Source organism: Sphaerodactylus townsendi, linkage group LG06, assembly GCF_021028975.2.
Source record: "Sphaerodactylus townsendi isolate TG3544 linkage group LG06, MPM_Stown_v2.3, whole genome shotgun sequence".
NCBI lineage: Eukaryota > Metazoa > Chordata > Lepidosauria > Squamata > Sphaerodactylidae > Sphaerodactylus > Sphaerodactylus townsendi.
In genome coordinates, this window is record NC_059430.1 from 17,445,798 (window position 1) to 17,464,706 (window position 18,909).

An 18,909-nucleotide genomic window follows, 5' to 3' on the forward strand; every position below is an offset into this window, starting at 1 on the left:
TCTGGTAGTAGCCATGCTAAAGGTAGAGCTAGGTTGGACACCAGCAGAACAAGAACATTTTCAACGGGTAAGCTTTCAGGAACATAAGAACATAAGAACAAGGCAGCTGGATCAGACCAGAGTCCATCTAGTCCAGCTCTCTGCTACTCGCAGTGGCCCACCAGGTGCCTTTGGGAGCTCACATGCAGGATGTGAAAGCAATGGCCTTCTGCGGCTGTTGCTCCTGAGCACCTGGACTGTTAAGACATTTGCAATCTCAGATCAAAGAGGATCAAGATTGGTAGCCATAGATCGACTTCTCCTCCATAAATCTGTCCAAGCCCCTTTTAAAGCTATCCAGGTTAGTGGCCATCACCACCTCCTGTGGCAGCATATTCCAAACACCAATCACATGTTGCGTGAAGAAGTGTTTCCTTTTATTAGTCCTAATTCTTCCCCCCAGCATTTTCAATGAATGCCCCCTGGTTCTAGTATTGTGAGAAAGAGAGAAAAAATTCTCTCTGTCAACATTTTCTACCCCATGCATAATTTTATAGACTTCAATCATATCCCCCCTCAGACGTCTCTTCTCCAAACTAAAGAGTCCCAAATGCTGCAGCCTCTCCTCATAGGGAAGGTGCTCCAGTCCCTCAATCATCCTCGTTGCCCTTCTCTGCACTTTTTCGATCTCCTCAATATTCTTTTTGAGATGCGGCGACCAGAACTGGACACAGTACTCCAAGTGTGGTCGCACCACTGCTTTATATAAGGGCATGACAATCTTTGCAGTTTTATTATCAATTCCTTTCCTAATGATCCCCAGCAAAGTTCCCTCAACAGTTTATACCCCCAAAACCTTATAGATCTGTAAAAATGCTACTGGACTCAAATCTAATGGTTGGAAATCTATAAGCTGAAATAGATCTTTTTTAAAAATTAGTTTTCAAAAATTAAAATACATGAAAATAAGTTGAAAGAAAGAAAAGAAAAGTACAAATAATATTGAATAATCAGAAGCTATCCATAAGTTCTCCCATTCTTCAATAAGGGAATCATACAATAAAGAAGGCACAAAAACCTTTGCTGGTACATGCTGTTATTTCACATCATTGCCGTGTTGATAATAGTAATGAACAAGAAGAAAGGAGAAAAGTAAAATTAAACAAATCATTATTGTATCTCTTCCCCACTAATACAATAGGGTGGAGATTCTTATGTAGCTACAAACCAAATTGAAAACTTATCTTGCTGAAAAAGATCTGGACAATGGGTTGGGTAATGTTTCCGAAACCGCTGAGTTCCCCAATTCAGAGCTGGTGGCCCTTCAGCCAGCGTGGTGTAGTGGTTAAAAGCACTGGACTCTAATCTGGAGAACCTGGTTTGATTCCCCACTCTGGAGAGCCTGATTTGATTCCCCACTCCTCCGCACGAGCAGCAGACTCTTATCTGATAAACTGGATTTGTTTCCCCACTCCTACACATGAAGCATGCTGAGCGACTGGCCAGTCACAGTTCTTCAGAACTCTCAGTCCCACAACAGGTGTCTGTTGTGATAAGAGGAAGAGAAGGAATTTCTAAGCTGCTTTGAGACTCCTTAAAGGGAGGAAAAAGTGGGGTATACAACCCAACTCTTCCTCTTCTTCTTCTTAGGGGCATCCTTCCTGATTGTGCTAGATCTTCCAGACTGTGCTAAGCTCAGATGCATCTTAGATCAGGTTTGGTGTTCCTGCAGTAGCTTGAGGCTAGGTTGTACACCTCCAATTGCTCATTCACACCTGGCAAGTCTTCTGTCAGCCCTGCAATGGGTACACCAGGTGTTGCCAATCCCATAGCATGAAATGAACCTCTTCAGTCAGGCCGTTCTCTGTTTCATTTCAGACCAAGGATGCCCTGTTCACCATTCTCCAGGACCTACGGCCTGAAGATCACTTCAACATCATTGGCTTCTCCAACCGAATCAAGGTCTGGCAACAAGACCGCCTGGTACCCGTGACCCCTGACAATATTAGGGATGCAAAGATCTACATCCACCACATGTCGCCTACAGGAGGTAATCTTGGTTTCAAACGAAATAGGTAGGATGTGTCTGTTTTCTGGGACAGAAGTAGTTTTATCCTGGAATTGTGTTTTGGGACTGGGAAATGCTGTACTGATAGTTTAACCTCACATACCGCTGTCAAAGGCATCGGATCCCTCACAGATACCGGAACATGTGCACGAATGTTGAAACACATTAGAGCATATGCTGATCTCTGAGAAGGGATAAGGTCCCCAGGGAATCAATCTGTTAGTTAGCAAACAAAGGAAGCAAGTGGGGTGCTGTGTGGTTTCTGGGCTGTATGACCGTGTTCTAGCAGCATTCTCTCCTGACGTTTCGTCTGCATCTGTGGCTGGCATCTTCAGAGGATCTTCGATAATACAAAGGAAGCAAGCATATTAGATACCTCAAAATAATATAAACTATATCCTAGGCTACAAAAACTTCAACTTTTAATTTAATTTTGCATTTCTATCCCACCCTACCCCAGCGAACTAGGCTCAGGGTGGTGAACAACAATAATCCCACAATTAATAATTAACAATAATCCCACAATTAATAATTAACAATAAATTTCCAATCTAATAATTAGGCCCTAAAACAGTTATTACATCGATAGGAAATATTTACCATAAAATTAAGAACAGTGGTGCTATGGGACTTCCCAATTTCTATAACACGGAGATTATCTCTTTTAAGGTAATATATAAACCTAATGACCCTCATCCCTGAGTCATAAAGATGTTTCCTAATATAACAAACAGAGAAAGGGGGAGGGAAAGTCAGGAAAGGATGAAGGAAAAGGAAAGATAAGGACTGGAGCGGAAAAGAGGGAAAGGGAAGCAGTAATAGACAGCAGATAACAATACAAAGATGCACATTTAAGATACACAAATAAACATGCAATATGAACCCAAAGTTCATGGGGAATGAATATCCCTTCAAAGCATGCAACTCCATTTGAGCATCCAAATGTTGAATGTCCAAGTTGTCCAGGTGGACAAGCCCCCTCGTTTTATACCTGTTTTGTGGAAATATTAAATCCTCGATATTGTTGAAGGCTTTCACGGCCGGAATCACTGGGGTGCTGTGTGGTTTCCGGGCTGTATGGCCGTGTTCTAGCAGCATTCTCTCCTGATGTTTCACCTGCATCTGTGGCTGGCATCTTCAGAGGATCTGATAGTAGGAAAACACATGTAAATCTAGCTTGCTACTGTGTTTCCCTGAAAATAAGACAGTGTCTTATATTAATTTTTGCTGCCAAAGATGTGCTATGTCTTATTTTCAGGGGATGTCTTATTTTTCTGTGTTCTGTTCGTCGGGCATGCTTCCAAACAAAAACTTTGCTACGTCTTACTTTCGGGGGATGCCTTATATTTCGCACTTCAGCAAAACCTCTACTATGTCTTATTTTCAGGGGATGTCTTATATTCGGGGAAACAGGGTAGTTGCATCCTTTACTTGTTAACAGACAATGGTTCTTTCCCCCACCCTGGACACTCCAGCAGGTATGTATACTCCACTTGCTTTCCCACTATCAGATCCTCTGAAGATGCCAGCCACAGATGCAGGCGAAATGTCAGGAGAGAATGCTGCTAGAACACGGCCATACAGCCCGGAAACCACAGCACTTGCCCGCAATTTTCTTGGGGTTCCCGGAATTGCACACAAAGCTCATGTTCATAGTAGAAACGTTCTTGCAAAGCGTACCCCGTCAGATTGTCCCGTTAATTTGAACTTTGGTTACATATAGCACGTTTATCTATTTGTAGAGTATATTAAATGTGTACTGCGTCTTTGTATTGTTATCCATTACTATTTGGAGCATTATTGTAGCCTGTGGTATTGTTTATATTATTTTGGGGGGTCCTTGATAGTGCTATATCCCTTTTCGGTTTTATTTGCCCTTCGGAATGCTACTACGAGCATCTCGGAGAGCCAGGAGCACGCCCTGTTCCCAAGAGCTGCAGGTTCTGTAGAAATCTGTATTTGGAAAACAGATTTGGAGAACAGAGAAATTACTGACAAGTTTGCCAAACTCTGAGGCAGGCTTGGCACACAGGCTGATCTGTAAGAAGGAATTGCAGGCCTTGCTTTGAATATTTAGACCCTTTCTGAGCCAGAGGGTGGAGTGAGATATGCTTCATTAGTGGATGCATTTGTCATCCGGGGATGTTTCCGAAGCTGCTTTGGGTAGCTAAACTATAGTTCAACTGAGGCTAAAGACAGAACAGCAAAGTTTGCATTGACTCCCTTTTAGAACTCTTCCTCTTTTATTTAAGAAGGCAGCGTGGTGTAGTGGTTAAGAGCAGGTGGATTCTAATCTGGAGAACTGGGTTTGGATTCCACACTCCTCCACCTGAGTGGCAGAGGCTTATCTGGTGAACCAGATGTGTTTCCACACTCCTACATTCCTCCAGGGTGAGCTTGGGCTAGTCACAGTTCTTCTGAACTCTCTCAGCTCCACCTACCTCACAAGGTGTCTGTTGTGGGGAGAGGCAGGGAAAGGAGCTTGTAAGCCACCTGGAGTCTCCTTACAGGAGAGAAAGGTGGGATATAAATCCAAACTCTTCTTCTTCCTCCTCTGCGTAGCACTGTTTGTCTTCCCTGGTTGTCTCCAGTGGTGGGATCCAAAAATTTTTGTAACAGGTTCCCATGGTGGTGGGATTCAAACAGTGTGAGTTGTCCAATGGGGCTGGGCAGAACATGACGGGCACATGGCACACACTTTCAGGGGGCGGGGCATTGGGAACGTGTTTTCTCTGTTACTGTAAAAAACTCTTACTGTAAAAAAAAAGTTCCTAATTTCCAGCTGGTATCTAGCTGTCCATACTTTAAACTCATTATAAGTAGTCCTATCGTCTACTGCCAACGTTGACCACTACTTCTCCTTCAATTGACTGCCTGTCAGTCACTTAATACTTTCAAATGCTTAATTTTGTTTCTAGAAATCAAAAGAAAGATACTTTCCTTAACAAAGGAACTTTACTATATTATTAAAACATAAGCTTTTAATACAGCTCAACAGGGAGAATGATCCTGAGGCTACCTTCAGTAATCAGTTACATAGGAAACAATAGGATTTTATGAGCTTTGGATCTAATGGAATTTCTAACGAAAGAAGACGTCCCAATTAGGAAATCCCTCTCTATTAATATTAACCACTAGTAACACACTCTCAGGAACTGGTGAGAACCTGCTGGATACCTCTGGTTGTCTCCCATCCAAGTACTAAAGATGGCTGGACCCAGAGGTGGGATCCAGCAGGTTCTCACCAGTTCCCGAGAGTGGGTTACTAATTATTTGTGTGTGTCGAGAGGGGGTTACTAATTGGGACGGCTTTTCCGTTAGAAATTCCATTAGGTCCAAAAATCATAAGGTCCTGTTGTTTCCTATGTGGCTGGTTAGCGAAGGTAGAAAACGGGATAATTCTCCCTGTTGGGCTGTTTTAAAAACATGTTTTAGAAATATGGTAAAGTTCCTTGTTTAAGGAAAGTATCCTTCTTTTGATTTCTAGAAACAAAATCAAGTATTTGAAAGTATTTGACACAGGCAGCCAATTAGAGGAGAAGTAGTTGTTTCTGTTGGCAGAAGACGATAGGACTTGCTATAATGAGTTTAAATTATGGACAGAAAGATACCAGCTGGAAATTAGGAACTTTTTTTTTACAGTAAGAGTTTTTTACAGTAACTGAGAAATTATTAATGCCCCGCCCCCGGAATGCCTGGCCACGCCCCTGTCGTGCCCTGCCCAGCCCCATTGGCACTACGCCACTGTTTGAATCCCACCACCATGGGAACCTGTTACTAAAATTTTTGGATCCCACCACTGGCTGGACCTACTTAGCTTCTGAGCCCCGCCAAGCTCAGGCTGGTCAGAGGTATTCAGGGAGCTGCATTGGTCCCTTGACTGCTGTTACTTGACATGCGTTATTCAATCTGGCTTGGATGCCCCTGGAAAACAGAGGTTTTTCACAGTTTCCACATGTCTTCTTGGTACTTTCATGTACTTTCTCCTGTGATCTTTCTCAAATATTCTTCACTATGAGAAACAGCCCTGGGATACGATAGGTTCTTCTATCACTGGGCTAGAATTAGTAGAATGCATATTTATTTCCGTATTTTTATTGGTCTGGTCAGTATAATTGTGTTCTGCCTGGTAATTGATATAGAAAACTGGCAAATTCCAGAGTTTATCACTGATCTTATAGACCACTGACGGTAAACCTTTTGGGCTCAGAATGTCAAACGTTCAGAAAATCCCTAACTTGACTCTGCTAGCATGTCACACACACACACACACACACACACACACACACGCACACACCCTGAACAAAAGAGAAACGATTCATTAAATATTAATTTATTTAATAAAAATACAGTCCAATCGTGTGTGTACCATGTATTATTCAAAGAAACATCAAATAATTATTTATTTATTTATTTATTTATTTATTTATTTATTTATTTATTTATTTATTTATTTATTGTTTCGATTTATAGACCGCCCCATCCCCTAGGGGCTCTGGGCGGTGAACAACATTCACATATACAATTAATTAAATCGATAACAACAATATAATACTAAAATCCATTAAAAGCTACTTAAAAACAGCGCTTAGTATCATAATAGGTGCCCTATTATGACCAATTCAATTAAGATCACCCCAGTAAAAAGAAAAGGGAGGGGTCAGGTCTCCTCTCTGGGAGGATAATAGGTGGTAAAGTGCATCAGGATGGGTATGGTGCAAAAAGATGCAGGTGGGGAAGGAGAGGGGGAGGGGGAAGGGGGCGCCACTCAGCTTACCTGGACACTCCAAAGGTCCTGTGGAACAACCTGGTCTTACAGGCCCCGCGGAACTCACCAAAGCCCCGCAGGGCCCCGACAGCTGGAGGACGAGTGTTCCACCAGGCTGGGGCCAGGGGCCGTGAAAGGTCCTGGCCCAACGGTGGTGGGAGGCCAGCGCCGCATCATCGAGGGGCCAGGAACCGCTGAGAGAATTGGCCTCCTGCTGATTGCAGAGGCCGAAAGTAGGGGGGGGGCATTATGGGGGTGGGGCCAAAGTGCGGTCTCTCAGGATAATGGAGGGTCCCAGGCCGCGTGAAGGGGCCTTTAAAGGTTAAAACCCACACCTTGAAGATGATTCGGAATTCCACTGGAAGCCAGTGCAGCTGGCGCAGCACAGGTTGAATATGATCACAGAAGGCGCCCCCTGTGAGCAAACGCGCCGCTGCATGTTGGACCAGTTTCAGTTTCCGAATCAGGCGCAAGGGAAGGCCCGCGTAGAGCGAGTTACAATAGTCAAGCCTGGAGGTGACCGTTGCATGTATCACAGTGGCCAGGTCTGCCTTTACAAAAATGAAATACAAGTAAAACAAACTCGGTTGTTGTCGGATGTTGGCGAATGCTGGTGTGTCACCCAAAACGTTGTGGCGTGTCACCTTTGACAGGTGCCTCATAATTTCACCATCACTGCTCTAGACTGACTCCATCCCAAATTCCTCCAAACTTTGTTCTGAAACTGACATGGTGTAGCTTGACAATACTTCGCTTTGAGCATGTGCCTCAAACGAGGATGACACTATATTTTCTTTTTTTAGTTTTAAAAGATATACTTTATTTGACAAAAAGACACAAAAAAGAAAAACAAACATTACAAACAAAACAATTACAGAACAACACACATCAAGTGAATCACAAGTACAATTAACTCACTTCAGTGAAGAAACTTATAAAAAATAACATTTTCTTAAGGAAAAAATTCAAATTATTTTGATAAACTTAATTATTACTTCCTGCTAACCTTGAGTTACGTCAAGTTTTCTTCTTTCCTCAGCTAGATCCAACATATTGCTTAAATTCTTTAAAATTTTAAACTTTAATAAGAGGAGAAAAAATTGCAAATCTTATTATATTGACCCTATAGCGATTGAAATTAAATTTTTTCAAACAATGTCAACTACTGGGGAAAATAAGGGGAAAGGTTAATTGTGTGATGTCCTTGTAGGTACAAACATAAATGGGGCCCTCCAGATCAGCACGAAAATCCTTAATGACTACATATCCCAGAGCGATATTGATGCCCGAAGCGCCTCTCTAATTATCTTCTTGACTGACGGGCGCCCCACAGTCGGGGAGACTCACTCCACCAAGATTGTCAACAACACCAAGGCAGCCATCCGCAACAAGTTCTGCCTCTTCACCATTGGCATCGGCCATGATGTTGACTACAAACTGCTGGAGAGGCTGGCGCTGGAGAACTGTGGGATGATGCGACGCATCCAGGAAGACGAGGATGCCGCAGGGCAGCTGAAAGGGTTGGTGGGGAGCATCTTCTCATTTATTTATTCACAATATTTCTATGCCGCCTCTTCAGAGTCCTGCTCGAGGCCAAACTCTTTTATTTCTCCCGTTGTTATTTCTCTTTGTTGGGTACGTATCAAGGTTGACCCTGTGTTGACGTAGTAACGTCCCGAGCTTTACCTGGGTTTGGCCTCAGTCACTTCCTGAGCAACACACACTAAAAAGCAAAAGAAGGTTTTATTGAAGAAATTCAAGAAAAGAAATTAAACAAGGCGCATAGACTGCATTTTCCCCTTGGACTATCATTCTCTACTGTTGCTTTCACAAAAGAGCTCAGTTTACTATCCAGATAATGTGATTTTTAAATTTAAAAAATCCCAGTGATTTTTAGTGGGCCAAGTGAAGTGTGGTCTTCAGCTGACTCACAATGCATTTTATTTTTTATAGCAAAGGAACACACTACTCAGCAACCGGAATATCACACATTTGCTTTTAGTTATTTGTTTACGGAATGGGCGGGTTGTCTTTTCCTCTCACCAGGAGTGTTCAAAACAGCATCCCATAGCAAATAGCTCTTTCCATAATGCAGTATAATCTTGTTAAAAACCCATAATTGATTTTTTTTAAGCAAGAAAGAAAAACAGTGAAAGTTTGGCAAAAATGCACATGGGGGAACCAAAGGTAGATTCTCTAAGAGTGGAATGGAATAGAATAGAAAAATTATTTATATCTCACTTTCCCCCAGTATAGCAGGTACTGATTAGATAAATATTACCAAGGAACCATAAATCTCCCAATATAAGGTTCTGTTAATCCAGTCAATAATTGAGACTTTAGAAGGGTTTAAGAGTGTTATTGAATTGTGTCAGGACTTTTGAGGTAGAACATCAGAGTTGGAGAGTCTGGTTTTTGTAGTTATATTTATTTCTGGTTTTCTTTTCTTTTTAAATTCTTCCTCCCCCCGTTCCCATAATAAAATGAAGGATAGAAGAACAAGTTGAAGTTAGTATTGTTATGTGTTTCAGATTCTCAAGGACAGTGATAGATTTATTCTGGCCCCTGGGGGGGGGGGCAGGAATGAGAGAGGCTTACTTTATTCATAGTGATTGAGAGTAGAAAAGCCTATTAATATATGGAGATAATAGTAAGTGTAGGTGTGATTTGGACGCCACCCCTTCGATGTTAGGCTAAACGGGAGCCAGGCCTGATACCCATGCTGTTTCCTCAAAAGGGAACTACAAAGTTTAATGCTGCCCTTGGATTTCTCATCACTTGGGGAAAATGGCATGATCAAAACATTGTATACTTGTTATGCAGATTCTACGACGAGATTGGGACACCCCTTCTCTCTGATATCCGGGTTGACTACCCAGTGGGCAGCGTGGAGCACGTTACCCAGAACCTCTTCTCCAACTACTTCAATGGGTCCGAAATTGTCATTGCGGGGAAGCTCCTCAACCACACGGCCAACAGCCTCCACGTGGAAGTGACCGCCAGCAACACCAAGAAGTACATCTTGCTAAAAACTGACGTGCCTGTCGATCTCCCAAGCCAGAACCACATCGGCAGCGCTTCCAATGGCATCGAAGACCCCACCGGTGATCAGAACTATGTGGAACGGGCCTGGAGTTACCTCACCATCAAGGAGCTTGTCACTTCCTGGTTGAAGAGCGATGACTCTGAGGAGAGGGAGCACCTCCGAGAACGAGCTGAGAAATTGGCCCTCACCTACAACTTTGTCACTCCTTTTACCACTTTGAAGGTGAAGGAGCTTGGGGTGCAGACAGAGGTGCCATCGGGGGTCTATATTGACCCATCCACTGGTGGTTTGGAGGAGAGTATGCAAGGGCTGAAGGGTCCTGAGGCACCAGCAGGTAAGGAGGATGCAATTTTTCTTCTTCTGAGCAGGGAGTAGTAGGAGTAGGAGTAGGAGTGGTGGTGGTGGTGGTGGTGGTGGTGGTGGTGGTGGTGGTGGTGGAGGAGGAGGAGGAGGAGGAGGAGGAGAGTCCCATGAAGACACAGGCAACCTATGGTTTTCAAGGCAAGATACTAACAGAGGTGATTTGCCATTGCCTGTCTCTGCGTAGCAACCTTGGTGGTCTTCCAGCCAAGTGCTAATTAGGGCCAACCCTGCTTAGCTTCTGATGTCTGATAAGACCTAGCCTGGGCAACCCCAGTCAGGGCAAAAGACATGCAGAGGTTGTCTGCCATTGCCTGCCTCTGCATAGCAGCCTTGGACAACCTTAGTGGTGACCCATCCAAGTACTAACCAGGACTGAAACTGCTTATCTTATGACATCTGACAAAAGTGGACCAGCCAGAGACATTCAGGTGAAGCCAAGAGGCAAAAGAGGTGGTTTGCCATTGCCGGCCTCTGCATAGCAACCCTGGATTTCTTTGAGCATCTCCCATCCAAGTACTAACCAGGGCTGACCCTGTTTAGCTTCCAATATATGATGAGATCAGGCTAGCCTTGGCCAGCGTGATCAATAAATATCCAAGACTTAAGGAAATTACAGATATCATTGGCTATAGATGCCAGATAGTACTGCCAAGCTGCCGCCATCTTAAGGTGACCCCATAATGTTTTTAAGGCAAGAGATGTGCAGAGGTAACTTGCCATTGTCTGCCTCAACGGAGCAACCCTGGACTTCCTTGGTGGTCTCCCATCCAAGTTCTAACCAGAGTCAATCCTGCTTAGCTTCCAAGATCTGATGGCATCCGGCTAGCCTGGGCCAATCGGGTCAGGGATCTCAACAATAAGCAGTTTCAAATCCTCATACATTGACAGAAATAATTTCATGCAAATGAACCACAGATATTTTTGGTGGAGAGCAGAACTGTATACTAGGATATGGGATAGCTTGATTATGATATAGATAATATCCATCACCCCCTTCTGCATTTTCACATTTAGGTTCAATCCCCGGAAAACTGGGAAAAGAAAGAATTAAAGCCTCAAAAACATCGGGTAAGTGACTAGTTGTTAAGCCAAAAAAAGTTATTTCAACTTGCATAAAATAGCAAAACTAAGGAAATTTGTTTGGGCTTGGCACAGTAGATTCAGCTTCAGTTAGCCAAGAAAAGGTCAGTAAAAATTATGCATGGCCATAAGGGATAGGGTAGGTAAAATATGCTTTCAAAAGTTCTTCTGAGTTTTAAAAAAATCTTCTCTGCAAGTAGAAAACTGAAACACGAGCCAGAAAATTTCTTTCAAATGTGTTCCATTTTGTGTTTGCTATCTTCCTTGGAGAGCACTAAAAATGGTGTTTGTATGTGTCCAGTATTCAATTTTATCTAAAAATGTAGAGGACTAGGGTTCCATGCAGCTTGACGAAGCGTTTAAAATCCACCCGAATCCAAACGTAATAAAATACACAATTAAAAACCCTAAGACCCTGAATATTTTTATTTTCAGCAGTTACACACCATACCCCTTCCTAGCCAATAGTTTTAAAAAATCAACGTAAAATTATAAAAGTGATGTAAAACAGAAGTCAATTATGTGATACATGCAGAAATTAATTTCAGATAGCTGAATGTGGCTGGGGAAAAGGTCGCTAATAAATAGTTAAGGTTAACAATACACCCTGTTTTCCCCTAATATAAGACATCCCCGAAAAATAAGACATAGTAGAGGTTTTGCTGAAGTGCGAAATATAAGGCATCCCCCGAAAGTAAGACGTAGCAAAGTTTTTGTTTGGAAGCATGCCCGACGAACAGAACACAGAAAAATAAGACATCCCCTGAAAATAAGACACAGCGCATCTTTGGGAGCAATTAATATAAGATACTAGCCTTTCCCCACTGCCAGCTTCCATCCCTCTCTATGCCGCAAGCACAGCTCTTAGCGCGCTGCATCCCAGGCGCGCGCCCAGAAGGCCCCACTCCACCGTGCAGGGTCGTTAATTAAGTGCTGCTTCGCTCAGAAGAGCTGCCTTGGGATGGTTATATGCGCTGGAGGGGCTGACAGCAGTAGCTTCAAGTAGCTGCGCTGTCGCCACCCCTCTCAGTGGGGAATGCCGAGGGACCCCGCGCCACTCTCCTCGAGTAGCACGGGTCTTAAGGTGAGTGGGGAAAGGGCCACTGTCTTATATTCGGGGAAACACGGTATTTGGTGTTATCAATGTGAAAGGTGGTTAATGTGATATTAAAAGGGGTTAACCACATTTCTAAATGGGGGGGGGGAGTGATTTGGCTGTGGAAGGGGAATTTAATGGGAAGGGTCTAGCACTGTGGAAAAGTCTGGATTTATTTGCCTCCCAGAGGATCTTCAGTAGCTGGGAAAGACTGAAACGCTCTCATCTAATGAGGCCCTAAAGTGGTAGAAGTACACTGGAAACATTATTTTGTATGCCAGAGATTTATAGGATCTGCCCATTCATTTTACTTGGATTTCAGTTACGTGGAAGTAAAATGTTAATGGCATCTGCTGCATTTTTATCTTGGTCCAGCAGAGTCGTTGTTGTTTTTCTGGAGCCAGAAGTGATGTCTACAATGGGATTCTTTTGCTTATTCTGAGTATTGAGCTGCGAATGCATTAAAGTCAATCTCCCCCTCCCTTCATTCCCTTTTTTTTCCCCCAGCGGATGGGGACCCGCACTTTGTCGTCGATTTTCCCTTGAGCAAGCTAACCGTCTGCTTCAACATCGACGGGCAGCCTGGGGATATTCTCAGGCTGGTATCCGATCATAAGAATTCCGGTATGATGAAGCGGGGGGGGGGGGGGGGGGTGTTTGTTAAATCCATTGTGTTGGTCATTCATGAAGACAATGGCAGCAATGTTACTCACATGAGCGTCAGTGTAGCGGTTGGACCAGCATCTGGAAGTCTCTGGTTCAAATTGTTTAGGAACATAAGAAAAGCCCGGCTGGATTAGACCTGTGGTCCATCTAGACCAGCATCCTAAGAACACAAGAAGAACCCTGCTGGATCAGACCAGTGGTCCATCCAGTTCAGCATCTCAAGAATCTAAGAACCCTGCTAGATCAGAGCAGTGGTCCATCTAGGCCAGCATCCTAAGAACATAGAAAAAGTCCTACTGGATCAGACCAGTAGTCTGTCTAGTCCAGCAACCTAAGAACAACAGAAGAGCCCTGCTGGATCAGACCAGTGGTCCATCTAGTCCAGCATCCTAAGAACATAGGAAGAGCCCCGCTGGATCAGACCAGTAGTGCATCTAGTGCAGCATCTTAAGAACATAGGAAGAGTCCCGCTGGATCAGACCAGTTTTTGGGTTGCAATTTGGGCACTTGGTCTTGAGGGGGCTCTTCCTGAGGGGCTTCAATTCCAGTTCTACTTGGCCCTGACCCTACCACGACTCTGCATGCTCAGACCTGATCCTGTAAGCGTGTCCAGTGCCCTAACATCTGGTGCTATCTAGCTTGCTCTTAAGAATGGTGTTAAGAATGGGAGCGAGCAGCAGTGGTGTAGCGGTTAAGAGTAGGAGCACTCTAATCTGGAGAACCAAGTCTGATTCCACGCTCTGCCAATTGAGTTGTGGAGGCTTATCTGGGGAACTAGATTAGCCTGTGCACTCCAACACACGCCAGCTAGTCACAGTTCTTCTGAGCTCCCTCAGCCCCACCCACCTCACAGGGTCTTTGTTGTGGGGGAAGAAGGGAAAGGAGATTGTAAGCCCCTTTGAGTCTCTGTATAGGAGAGAAAAGGGGGATATAAATCCAAACGCTGCTGCTTCTCTTCTTAAATTGGTGGAAGCGAACAAATATTCTTTTTTAAAAAAGGATTTCCATCATAGTGGCTGGTGTCCCAAGCTTCTGGAATTCCTGAGCAGCCGTGATTGCTAAGAGGATTATTTGTGAGGCCATAAAGCACCCGACTGACTGGGAAAGGAAACAGCCACGTGAAGTTCGAGGGCACGCAATGCAACCATTACCATTACTGTTGTTACAGAGATGGAAAGCTGATATCAAAGAGGGATGTCTGTTGGGATTTCCTTAAGCCTTCCTTTTCCATCTGCACCACAACCCAGAACTCTCCTACGCTTTCCCCAGTGTAAATTGATTTTTCCGCCCAGGAACTTCCTTTCCTGTGGCTTGGCAGATTCTGCAGGTTGGATGGAGCGCTGCTAGTTTATTATCCTGAGGTTCCAACTGTGTTTTATGCAAGGTTCCACTGTTCTTTTTTTCTGTGGGATCAAATTTAAACAAAGACCCTCAGCCGCCTGGGGCAGAGAGATGCCAACCTCCAGGTGGGGACTGGAGATCTTCTGGTATTATAATTGGAGGGCTGACTCTGTGACGTTATACCCTGTTGAGCTCTCTCCCTTGCCCAAACCCTGCCCATCACAGGGTAGAGCCCACAAATCTCTAGGAATTTCCCAGTCTGGAGTTGCCAACCATAAGGGGCAGGATGTGAGGATGCAGCAATGGGATGAAGACAGATGGCTTAAGTTTTCAGCTCAGAGTTGCCCTCCCTTTTTTGACTGCTAGTGAAAATGTCCAGTGCTGTGTCCTGTGTCTCTGATCATCCTTCTCAGCACAGTACCTGAAACAATGTTCTTGCCCTTGTTCCTTGTCTCTTCAGGAGTGACAGTGAATGGTCAGCTGATCGGAGCCCCAGCACCACCCAATGGCCATAAGAAGCATAGGACCTACTTCAGAAGTATCACCGTTCTCAGCAACAAGCCAGACAGAGCCTACCTGGAGATCACACCAACCAAGGTCATCTTGGACGATGGGGAGAGACTTGTCTTGTCCTGCGACCGCAGTGCTGTCGTGGGAACCCAGAACCTTGAGGTGTCCATCTTTGCCCGTTCCAACGTGACCGTCATGATCCAGAACACCATTGCTTTTGTCATTCTGATCCACCATTACAAGAATCCTGCTCCCTACCAGAAAGACCACTTAGGGTTCTACATCTCTAATGGCCAAGGGCTTTCCTCCAGCTCACATGGGCTGCTAGGTAAGTAGGAGACATCTCTTAGGTTCCATGGAGCCACCTTGAAACATCAGATGGGTTGTACCAGGTAGACTTTTGGTTTGACCTAGCCCAGTCTCTCCAGTGATTACCGATCTAGTAGACCTAGGAAGCTAGTCTGTGATGTTGGTAGCCAACCCTAAGATCTTCCCCTATCATTCTGTGGCAATCAGAGATGTTTTGAGTTTAAGCTTAGAGGTTAAGTCCCTTGCCCGGAGAGCTAGTAGCTACCTATGCGTGCATTTTCACCTTGCCCTTCTAAAGAGCGCAGGGTACACAGTTCTGCCTTCCCCATTTTATCCTTACAACAGCTGAAGGAAACTGGGTGACTCAAGGCCACCATGCATCACAGCAAAGAGAGTATTTGATCTCTGATCCAGGAGCCCAACATTCTGACCACTCTTCCAGACTCTTCTGATTGCTGATCAACTCTGCTGATTACTGTAGTTGTTCAGGCATCCCCAATTATAGTTGAACTGTTGTAAGAGGAAGAAACCTCATGAAAGTTCAGGAAGGCCTATAGGACAGGGGTGTTCAACTCTGGCCCTCCAGATGTTCATGGACTACAATTGTAGTCCATACAATAGTCCATACACCCTCTCCTGGGACTGCTTTCAAAATCTGGTATTTGCCAAGGCAGCATTGGCAACCCTACCCCCAAATATTCTGCTGGAGGCAACCAGTTCAGTCAGCCTCAAGGGGGTTGGGCGGTATAAAAATCCAATAATAAATAAATAAATAAATAAATAAATAAATAAATGGATGGATGGATGGATGGATGGATGGATGGATGGATGGATGGATGGATGGATGGATGGATGGATGGATGGATGGATGGATGGATGGATGGATGGATGGATGGATGGATGGATGGATGGATCGGTGGATGGATCGGTGGATGGATGGATGGATGGATGGATGGATGGATGGATGGATGGATGGATGGATGGATGGATGGATGGATGGATGGATGGATGGATGGATGGATGGATGGATGGATGGATGGATGGATGGATGGATGGATGGATGGATGGATGGATGGATGGATGGATGGATGGATGGATGGATGGATGGATGGATGGATGGATGGATGGATGGATGGATGGATGGATGGATGGATGGATGGATGGATGGATAGATAGATAGATAGATAGATAGATAGATAGATAGATAGATAGATAGATAGATAGATAGATAGATAGAATTGTAGTCCATGAACAGCTAAAAAGCCAGGGTTGGACACCCCTGCCATAGGATGTTATTTTTCAAGATCAAGAAGAATTAGCTGGCCTGGCTCCCAGGAAGAAGTGGTGGTAATGGAGGAGAAAGAGGATATGTATGAGGTGAAAGATTTCTGGCTGTTGGTTCACAACTCCAGTCCCCAGATCTCAAGAAACTAAGCACTAGAAGAACAAACAGCTGGAAAAAATGGTCTCTACAGTGATGCTCTAGGAAATTCCTCATATCTCTATGGCTTCTATCATAGAGAATAAGGGAAATTCCTCAAGAGTCAATTGAAGTGATATCACATCTTCTCCAAACCTCACCCTCTCCTGGGACTGCTTTCAAAATCTGGTATTTGCCAAGGCAGCGTTGGCAACCCTGCCCCCAAATATTCTTCCGGAGGGAACCAGTTCAGTCAGCCTCGAGGCAGAATCCGCTCTGCCTATGCCTTCACTCATATGTTTTCCCTGGCTTCTTTTGCAGGTCAGTTCTTACACCAGGTGGTAAACCTTACCAAGGAGCCTCATGGCCAAAGTCCTCATCTGAGCGGCTGGAACCAAACAAAAAGTATGGACACCAGCAACATATTGCAGCTGAAAGGGCGTCTGGTTCCCGTGGTGTGGAAGCAGAGGAAAATCTACAATGGCGAGCAGGAAGTTGATTGCTGGTTTGCCAAGAACAATGCGGACAAGCTGATCGACGGAGCCTACAAGGATTATCTAGCTGCTCACCCTTTTGACACTGGGACAAGCCGCTCGATGGGGAACAGACTTTAAAGAAAGAGGAAATCCTGGGCGGGGCGATGCAGGTGGAAGAAGTTACTCCAGAGGAGACTCTTGCACTTTTGCCAGCTCTTTGTGATGCCAAAGAAGGAACCGACGCTGTTCTCTTCACAAGGCTGCTGGCCTGTTTGTTGTCTTAACAATAGACACTTTCACGATGAAACTCTGGGCCTTTCCCCACTTACCTTAAGGAGAGTAGCGCGGGGTCCCCCGGCACTCCCCACGCAGGGGCGGCAACAGCGCAGCCGCCCCGACGCTGCCGCTGCCGCTGCCGCTCCCCCTCAGCGCGCGGCATCCCAGGCGCTCTTCTTAACTACGCCTTTTGCTCTGCGCGGGGTCGTGGGGATGCCCGGGCGCGCACCTGGGATGCCGCGCGCTGGGGGATCAGGGTGAGTGGGGAAACGCCCCAAGACAGCTTTTTGTCTAATGTGGGGTTTATTTTTTGAAAAAAATTGTGAATAGGGCTGCCGGCCTCCAGGTAGCATCTGGAGCAGTGATTCCCAACCAGGGTTCCGTGGTACCCTAGGGTGCCGCGAGCATGTCCCAGGGGTACCACGGCAACGCTACCAGCCCCCCTCACTTTTGCGGTGTCTTCCGCCGGTGCTAGCAAGGACATGGAGCTGGCCCAGGGGGCAGGACCTGCTGCAAGGTCAACAGTCACTTCTCGCCCCACAGTGCTTCCCTTCACCCTGGGAAGAGAAGGGGGTGGAGGTGCCAAGTAGGGGCACTGGGAGGGGAAGGTGGGGGGATGGCAGGGGTACCAAGAGATATGAAGAGTGAGGTCAAGGGTATCGTGACGTCGAAAATGTTGGGAAACACTGATCTAGAGCAATGTTCCCTGTAGCCCGTGTAGCTTCCATATTGGTGCTGTGCAGATCAGGCAGCCACCAGCAGGGGGAACCCCTGCAGGTGGCTCAGTTAACCATAGAGGTCAGGAACTTCTGCGCAGTCTCCTACTGGGGTTAGAGGGACCATTGGCCTAGAGATAGGGATACCAGCTTACAGGTGGGACCTGGGGATCGATCCCCCCAGAGTTACAGCTCATCTCCAGACTGCATAGATCAGTTCCCCTGAAGAAAATGGAAGCCGGGAATGGAAAATTTGGAAGATGGACTTTATGGCCCTGTGGTCCCTGTGCTTCCCAGGTACCATCCCTAAATCTCCAGGAGCTCCCCATCCTAGCTCAGACAACACTACTACACTATCCCCCACCAGTGGTTAGGGAGGGCCAGGCAACCCTACCTGGATATCTCCCAGAATTACAACTGATCTCAAGACTACGGGGAGAGCAAATGGCTGTTTTGGAGGACAGATGCCATGTCCCTATACTCCACTGAGGTCCCTCCCTTGCCCAAACCTTAAATCTGAAGGCTCCACTCCCAAGTCTCCAGGGATTTCCTAACCCCAAGCTGTCCTTGTGAATATATCTTGTGCCACCTGTAAAGTCGAAAACAGCTGTTTTAAATGGAAATGGAAGGTCCACAGGAAGTGGGCCGTGTAATTCAAACAAGATGGTGGATAACAGTCTTAAAGATACATATATTGTTTACTAGTGTTTGCTGTCGTTTGAGGCTGGGTGCAGGGACGTAGGTAAGGGGTGGGGGGTTCTCGGGTTCAAACCCCTCCCATTACATGTCCGGCTT

General features: G+C 45.4%; 1 protein-coding gene across 1 annotated transcript in view; it reads left to right on the forward strand.

Annotated features, from left to right (window-relative positions):
* Nucleotides 1–17,543, forward strand: part of ITIH5 (inter-alpha-trypsin inhibitor heavy chain 5) — a 49,538-nt gene extending 31,995 nt beyond the window's left edge. Inside the window, exons 7-13 of the mRNA XM_048500331.1 lie at nt 1,858–2,029; nt 8,026–8,335; nt 9,639–10,195; nt 11,239–11,292; nt 12,908–13,024; nt 14,868–15,245; nt 16,968–17,543. Of these exons, the coding sequence (XP_048356288.1) occupies nt 1,858–2,029; nt 8,026–8,335; nt 9,639–10,195; nt 11,239–11,292; nt 12,908–13,024; nt 14,868–15,245; nt 16,968–17,260 (1,881 nt within the window). The 3' untranslated portion in view covers nt 17,261–17,543. The remainder of the gene's footprint in view (nt 1–1,857; nt 2,030–8,025; nt 8,336–9,638; nt 10,196–11,238; nt 11,293–12,907; nt 13,025–14,867; nt 15,246–16,967) is intronic.
* The last annotated feature ends 1,366 nt before the right edge of the window (nt 17,544–18,909 follow it).